At 44.7% G+C, this 8,331-nt stretch overlaps 2 protein-coding genes across 3 annotated transcripts in view; one reads left to right on the top strand and one right to left on the bottom strand.

The window, feature by feature from the left end:
• The first annotated feature begins 2,161 nt into the window (after window positions 1–2,161).
• On the top strand, window positions 2,162–3,244 carry CRH (corticotropin releasing hormone). Its single transcript, XM_065895627.1, has one exon. The coding sequence runs from the start codon at window positions 2,166–2,168 to the stop codon at window positions 2,745–2,747; it is 582 nt and encodes a 193-aa protein (XP_065751699.1). The 5' UTR covers window positions 2,162–2,165; the 3' UTR covers window positions 2,748–3,244.
• Window positions 3,245–5,054: 1,810 nt separating this feature from the next.
• The window catches only part of TRIM55 (tripartite motif containing 55), a 41,529-nt gene continuing 38,252 nt past the window's right edge, over window positions 5,055–8,331 (bottom strand). For both annotated transcript variants that reach the window (XM_065895097.1, XM_065895099.1), the window contains one exon: window positions 5,055–5,177. In XM_065895097.1, the coding sequence (XP_065751169.1) occupies window positions 5,055–5,177 (123 nt within the window). The remainder of the gene's footprint in view (window positions 5,178–8,331) is intronic.

Genomic DNA, 8,331 nt, shown 5'->3' with positions numbered 1-8,331 from the left:
CGTTCTGTGGTACTGCCAGAGAGCATTTATTTATTTACTGGTCTCCCATGCAGCACATTTGAATTTGGAAAAAGAAGTAATTAAAACAACAACAACCTGGGTGCTCGTGATGTGGATAGTATCATGGATATTAATAGTATTTGGAACTAAAATGAATTAGGTTATCTTTTACAGGCTCAATATTCATCAGTGAAAACATGTAACTGACAAATTCAGCCCTGTAATCAAGCAGTTTAAGCCTTTCCCATTATAGAATAGGAAGTTAGAAGGAATGTTTCTGTCATTGGGCTTGCTTTGAGTAAACTAGATAAAGATCGTTTAACTCACTCACCTCTCACTGGTACTTTCTCTAATTTGGAGACAGAAAAGTCCAAAATTAATTTCAGATTCTGAGAGAAGAGACAAAGGAGGAACAGTGAGTTTCTGGGAGAACTTAAAATCTTTCCTGACTGAACCTGGTTTGTGCCTCTTCATCACGGGAGCAGCTCTTGCATCATTTTAAAAAGTTGGGCAGTGTTTCAAGAGACTTATTGGTCTTGCCTCTGCAGACTCGTAATTCCTTCATCTGTTCTTGGGAGGAAAAAGCACTTAGAGGCTTAAAAGCTGGACGTCTCTGCACTCCCATCTCCTTGTTCTTCATTCTTATCCGGGCAGAAAGGTAATGGGACACTTTAGCAAAGGGATATTTTCCAATACTGAGGTGTTGCCTGACACAGCTGGTCAGAGAAGTTAGGTGGGAGAGGGGAGGGGAGGATCCAGAGCCCCCCCATAACTGGTTACTGCTTTCCCCACAAGACCGTGTGTTGATAGACCTCCCTTCCTTCACTCTTTCCCTTCCTCTCCCCTCTCAGTCACTGTCTCTTTCCTGACCTTCAGTTTGGCCTTTCCAAGTAAGAGGTCAGTATGTTTTCACACTTGGGAAATCTCATTCAAGAATTTTTGTCAATGGACAAGTCATAAGAAGCCCTTCCATTTTAGGGCTCATTGACGTCACCAAGGAGGCGATAAATATCTGTTGATATAATTGGATGTGAGATTCAGTGTTGAGAGAGCAAAAATTCTGCCCCTCGTTCCCCGGCAGGGCCCTGTGATTTATGCAGGAGCAGAGGCAGCACGCAATCGAGCTGTCAAGAGAGCGTCAGCTTATTAGGCAAATGCTGCGTGGTTTCTGAAGAGGGTCGACGCTATAAAATCCCACTCCGGGCTCTGGTGTGGAGAAACTCGGAGCCCAAGTCCGTTGAGAGACTGAAGAGAAAGAGAAGAGGGAAAGAAGAAGAGAGTGGGGAAAGAAAGGAGAAGGGAAGAAAACCCCTGAGAAAGCCCCGGAGCCGTTCCTCTGCAGAGCGGCGCAGCGCTCCGCTCACCTGCAGAAGCGCCTCAGAAGGTAGGGAGCGCCTAGACGGAAACGCGCCTCCAACTTTGCACTGCCTGAGCTGCCACGGTGTGCGCCGCGCAGCCAGCTGTCCCTAGGCGTGCTTGTGTGTGTGTGCGCGCGTGTGTGTGTTTACCGACTGTGCCTCAGGATTCCGATAGTAGCTGGGATGTGGCTAAAGCGAACTTAGACGGCTGCTCATCGTTACCCGAACTGGCAGTTATCCCTCGCTGGCTGCGTAAATGAGCCCCCCATCCATCCCAGCCGCCGAGAGAAGGATGCAAGGGCAGGGATGGAAAACGACGAGGAGGAGGCAGCAGTTCTCAGTTCGGAGGAAAACGCTGAAACATCCGGAAAGGGTGGGGGGTGGGGGGAGATGTGTAGAACAGGTGAGATCTTACATTTGTAGGTCTTCTCTAGAGCTCGGGGGATTGGTTTGGGGGACCATTACAAAGGGCACTCAGGGACCGTCCCTTCGTGAGTCTCGTAAGAAGGGTCAGTCCGGCCTGACGAGGGGCTGAGCTTTGGCGCCGAGCCCCGCAGGCGTCCCTTTTCCTGCTCCCCGTCTCGGCCTGCCTCCAACTCTGGAAGTCCGAGTTTGCGCGCTTCAGCACCGCGGACAGCGCCCGCCCGAGCCCGCGAGCCAGGTCTGTGGGTGTCGTCCTGTAGGAAGCCCCCCATCCCCCGAGTGCACCTCTCAGTTGAGCGCAACTCTGATCAACTCTTGCTTTCTCTCTTTCTCTCTCTCGTTCCGCCCTCTGCCCACCTGGGTGCCGCACCTAGCGCCCCTAACATGCGGCTGCCGCTGCTCGTGTCCGCGGGCGTCCTGCTGGTGGCTCTCCTGCCCTGCCCGCCATGCAGGGCCCTCCTTAGCCGGGGGCCCGTCCCGGGGGCCCGGCAGGCCTCGCAGCACCCCCAGCCCCTGGATTTCTTCCAGCCTTCGCCGCAGCCTCAGCAGCCGCAGGCTCGGCCCGGCCTGCTCCGCATGGGGGAGGAGTACTTCCTCCGCCTGGGTAGCCTCAATAAGAGCCCCGCTGCTCCGCTCTCGGCCGCCTCCTCGCCTCCTGCCGGCAGCAGCGGCAGCCGCCTTTCGCCGGACGAGGTGGCCGCCAACTTTTTCCGCGCGTTGCTGCAGCAGCTGCTGCTGCCCCGGCGCCCGCTCGACAGCCCTGCGAGTCCGGTGGAACGCGGCGCCGAAAACGCCCTCGGCGGCCGCCAGGAGGCACCGGAGAGGGAGAGGCGAGCCGAGGAACCTCCCATCTCCCTGGATCTCACCTTCCACCTCCTCCGAGAAGTCTTGGAAATGGCCAGGGCTGAGCAGTTAGCGCAGCAAGCTCACAGCAACAGGAAACTGATGGAGATTATTGGGAAATGAAACGGTGTGTTTGGCCAGAAAGATTCTGCATTTAACACAAAAAGCAAAAATAAAAAATAATGCAGTATTCTGTACCACAGCGTTGCTCTGATACCATTTGTTTATTTTTATATAGCTTGAGACGTAGAGGATGTACAGCAAGAGCGCCCATACTCCTTAGCATGCACAACGTGTATTCACGTGCAGTAACAGCAACATCCTGTAATTTGTACTGTGTACTTATCGTTTCTATTTCCAGGTGTCTTTAACAGTGTTTTAAAGAGAGTATAGACCCAGGAGGAAATGTTTTGAAGCAGCAGACAGAAGTCACCCAATTGATTTTGTTGTGGTTTGAGCCAAAAAGAATGTCATTCTCTTGGGTGGGTGAGACAAAATCTGTAAGCTCTTTGAACCAACTTTTCCTTGTAAACGTTTCAGTAATAAAACAGCTTTCCAATCCTTGGTCAATTTGGTTGTGTAAGAGAATGTTGAATATTTATATTTCTAATAAAAGCTGCAAAGGTAATCATGACTTTATTTTTCCTCTTCATGCTCACAGGAGAATATACCCTGAGCTCCTTACTTCCTCCAAATTGACTTCAGCACAAGAGAAAACAAAACTCCTTGCATTTTATTTTCTACTACAAACACGAACCTATGTCAGTGGCTTACACTGCAACCACCTTGGACTCATCTCTGCACCTCAGATTACTCCTCTGAGGTTAAGTTAAATAATTTGGAAAGTGGTTTCCAGTTCTAAGGCTTGGTAATTCTATAGATGGAAGATTGATTCATAATGGAAATAACATCTAACCCTGATTACCTGTAAGATGTGAAATAATTGGGGACAGTGGGGAAGGAGGAAAAGAAAAGAGGACAAGGGCTGTGGTGGGGCTTTCCTCCAATTAGGGGCCAAAATGCTGCATTGTTTTCCCATGAGAAAGGCTTACTTTATCAAACGATTACTTTGGTACCATTAATTATCTTTTTTTCTAAGCTATTTTCCACTGCTGTCTTCTAGTAGGAGAAACTTAATAGCCCCTCCACTTAAAAGAACTAAATGTAGTTGCTGTAAAATGGCCCTTGGGAACATTTTTTTTATAAAGCACATTTTGACTTTAATAACTTCACAAACACCTCATGTATGTCTATGTCAACCCTAATCACTTTAATTCTTAGGAATATGAACTATCTCTATGCACTTCTAAAATCAAACAGCACACCTAATTAGTTTTACAATGCACTCGCCTTTGGTAGTTTAGTTATAACTTTAAAAATCAGTCGAATGTTTAATACTTCAAAATTAATTTGGATGGATGAGGATGCTTCTTCCCTTGAGACCCTTCAAATTCACTTGATTAGTGGATTAATAAGATGATATGAAACATAATAAATCATTGTAAGACTAAGTTGTTAAAAACAGCATTTATTTAAGAGTTCATACAGAGTAAAGTTAAACTTATGTTTCGAAGGAGGCAAAATTATGGTGGAACAAATAAAGCATAATTTAAATACATATATATATATTTGTACATGTATAATGTGTATTGTGTGTGTGTATATATATATTTAAATACATGCAGTTATTCTACGGTTCAGCAGATTGGTGCCTCAGTGGATACATAAGAAAATAGACAGTTCCTGTTGAAAAGTCTTTTTTAGTTAAAGTGCCTGATATCTGCATATCTAAAACTAAGATTAGAAAAGTGTCCCAAGAAGTGTCCTTGGCCTTTAGCCTTCTGGACTATGAAAGTATCACCAGAGTCAAAGAACATTTCTGGATATCCATTCAGCGACATCTATTGTGGAAAAGAGGAAAGCTTTGTGAAGCATCTCATATCTTTGGTCAATGATTTACCTTTTGTCCATATATTGATAAATCAGTCACTTCTGAATTAACACTGAATTTCACTGACCACCTGCACTGTTAAAGAGGAAAGAGAATAAGAGCTACTATGATTTCACAACAAAAGACAGTGCCTATTAGAGATGAGAGAGTGGTGCCCACATTTTTCAACACCTGCCACTTGTTACTGAAACACACACACACATATCACACCTACAAACCCTTCATAATGTTTCCCACACAATAAAAGATTTGCGTAAGATCAAGTTCCTTTTTTCCCAATGCTTTCTGCAACTGTTTTCTCAAAGCATTGTTTTCCCTCAATGTGTTAGCTAAGTCATCTGGAATTAAAGGATATTTTTGGTAGAAATCCCGTTCAGAGGTCCCTTTCATCACCTGCATACTATTAGTTTTATCTAGGTTCCCTGCTGCCTGTGTGAATCTCAGCCAGGCAGACAGAGGTGCAGCAGTTGGAATGAACATCATTCATTCAGGGAGTTCAACCAGGAAAAGGAGAAGACATGGCGAGCTGGCTGAGAATCAGCTCCATTCCCACTCCCTGAAGCTGCAGCCTGTCCCTGGAGGGAAGGGTCCTCAAATCCAGTCTGCAACAGAAGAAAATCTGCATCAGAGGAAAAAGAGGCCAGTCCTTTTTGAGTTGATCCAGTCACTTTTCTATTGAGGAGAAAGGATAATAATAATTATATAGGACATAATTATTGTTAGGAGTGGAAAACAAGCTCAGGTTATCTTGGCTATGACCAAGAGCCATGAAAGGAATTCACACTCATGATCTAAAAAGGGGCAACAGTAATGCATGCCCCTTGGGAAACAGTACAGGCTATTCTACTTCTTTTTTCAAGTCCACTTGTACATGATTTACTGAGATGAAAATAACATTAAAACTAGTAGGAATTTGGGTTTAGAAAAATCTGCAAAATAAATAAAATCCTGATTTAAATGACTTCACTACATCACATGGCATAATCTCTCCACTGCTAAAGTAAGAATTTCTACCAGCATGTGAAGAATATATATATATATATATATATATATATGTAATTTTTGCAAAACTACAGGCTTAGTTTTGAGCAAATCATGAATAAAGGGACTTTTTTCTTCAGGCAATAAAATCTAATTACTTAGACATTCCTAAAGAGATATCTATCTTTTATAGATACCAGACAGATACAAGTTATGATTTTGAAGTCATTGATCTATCTAATCTCATAAGTGAAATTTATTTAGGATGCCTTGAGTTTAAAAAATAATCACTCAGTGGAATGAGGTACAATCATAAAGAAGTCTTGCTGAAATGCAACTTGATGTAAAAATGCAGACTGCTTACATTGAAGGTACCATGACAAAGAGTTCTTCCTCAGAGAACTACCAAACACAGACTAACATTCTGATGACTTCACTGGTAAAGTTATGCCATGGGATTAGAATGCCACTGATACCAAAGCAATGAGGTAGGCACATGCATTCAACCCAGAAGCCCTGGGTGATGTTACGAAGCTGCTGTATGAATGGACAATACCTGGCACAGGCAAAGCAGAACTTCAGCAAGTATGTTGTTTTGTTGCCACTCAAACTATTTTCAAGAGAAAAAAGAGTACTTGTCCTGCATTTTACCAGATTTTACCCTAAGCATATACTGGGTGCTGATGTTTCAAGTTCACTAAAATTTTCCCAAGTCCTTATGGCTTTAGGGTTATCCTTCCCCCTGCCATGTCATGCCCTGATAGAAAGTTAAGAAGGGCCATGGAATCATATTAGCCACAGTAGAATAAAACTAAAGCAGGTAGATTTCTATAAAGGAATAGTTGAGACATCAAGTGTGATAGGGCTTTTTTTTTTTTTTAAAGAAGATGTCAGGGGTAGGAGTTTATTTACTTATTTATTTTTGCTGTGTTGGGTCTTCGTTTCTGTGTGAGGGCTTTCTCTAGTTGCGGCGAGCGGGGGCCACTCTTCATCGCGGTGCGCGGGCCTCTCACTGTCGCGGAGCACAGGCTCCTGACGCGCAGGCTCAGTAATTGTGGCTCACGGGCCCAGTTGCTCCACAGCATGTGGGGGTCTTCCCGGACCAGGGCTCAAACCTGTGTCCCCTGCATTAGCAGGCAGATTCTCAACCACTGCGCCACCAGGGAAGCCCGATTGGGCTTTTTTTAAAAGGCTGTTACTAGCTTCTGTTGGTAATGCGTTAGCCACTTCAATGTCCTTGAAGTTGACATGGAATAAACATCATCCTGACAGAAGCTGGTGCCTATGCACTCGTGCTGAACTCTTCTCTTCCCCATCATAGTCACCTTACTCTCGCGAATCCTGAAAAAACCCAAGTGATCTAGGCATATCATTAATGTGTAAAGTACTTTTCTCTGGCCATTCTGTATGAGTGAAGAGTGAATTCTGCCTAGATGAACAGACCATCAGGCTTCATTTTGTAGCCTCTTTTCCTTGAAGGCAATTTCTAATCTAGAGGAAACTTCCATGACAGTTGTTCTGAAATATCTGAAGGGTGAAACTAGAGTTGGGTGAGGTATTTTCTGCAGAGGGACAGAATCTTTGTGACACTGCTGGTGGCTTGCAAGCCATTTGCGGCTGCTTTTGGAATCTGTATATATTTTAGTGCTTTTTTTTAATACTTGAAATTAAAATCTATCTTCCATTTTCAATGTTTTAGCTGTTAATACCCTACAGCCTTCAAAACTTGGTATTAAATAGTTTGGGTTCGCTACTTTTACACTCTCATGTTCAGTCAGTTATTAGATTCCAAACAATATGGACCAATGCTGTCTTTCAGAGAAGAAAGGCTGCTGCCAGAGCAGGGGGCTAAGAGCGGAGATTATCCTGAGTATCTTGAGGACCACCCCGCCACGAACCATCTCAGCAAGGAAGTTTTACGCAAAGAGGCTTAGCCTGGTTTTGAATTCCAGTTTAACAACTTATTAGCTGTATGACTCGGGCAAGTCACTTAACGTCTCTGAGCCTTAGTTTTCTCTTTTGTGAAATAGAGGTGACACCCTATCTCACAAGGTTGTTGTAGGGCTGAATAAATAAAGTAATGCACCTAAAGCACTTTGCACACGACTCAGTTATTATTAACTGCTTCATAAATGTCCGTTTCCTCCCTCCCTCCTTTCCTTTTCCTCCCTCCCTCCCTTCCTTCCTTCCTTCCTTCCTTTCCTTCCTTCCTCCCTCCCTCCCTCCCTCCCTCCCTTCCTTCCTTCCTTCCTTCCTTCCTTCCTTTCCTCCCTCCCTCCCTCCCTCCTCCCTCCCTCCTTCCCTCCTTCCCTCCCTTCCCTCCTTCCTCCCTCCCTCCCTCCCTCCCTTCCTTCCTTCCTTCCTTCCTTCCCTCCTTCCTTCCTTCCCTCCTTCCTCCCTCCCTCCCTTCCTTCCCTCCCTTCCTTCCTTCCTTTTCTTCTCGTATTAGCAAAGAGGCTCCTCTGCCACACAGAAACACCTGGGGACTGTTTGTGAGGAACGATATACAACAGCCAAGACGCCCCAGTAAAGAAAGACAATAGTATTTGTGATGCTCATCTTTCCATCATGTATAAGTTTTAGTTCCTTTGGCATGCTGTAATCATGGTTACTCATCACCCAGTCCAGTGTGCCTCCACGTGGCCCAACTTTATATATGGCTCTCTCATAAAGGAAGAATGAGTTAAAAATTTAGAAATCTTTCTATAAGCACAGCCCATTCAATCATAAGCAGACATTTTCCCTACAGCCCTCCCCAAGAGAACTGTATATATG

The sequence above is a fragment of the Phocoena phocoena genome, chromosome 17 (genome assembly GCF_963924675.1).
Source record: "Phocoena phocoena chromosome 17, mPhoPho1.1, whole genome shotgun sequence".
Taxonomy (NCBI): Eukaryota; Metazoa; Chordata; class Mammalia; order Artiodactyla; family Phocoenidae; genus Phocoena; species Phocoena phocoena.
The sequence above is the reverse complement of the archived record's forward strand: the minus strand, read 5'-3'. Positions and strand labels throughout refer to the sequence as shown.

Bases quoted from the DNA above. Each gene is read 5' to 3' on its own strand.
- CRH (XM_065895627.1), top strand. From the start codon at position 2,166: ATGCGGCTGCCGCTGCTCGTGTCCGCGGGCGTCCTGCTGGTGGCTCTC.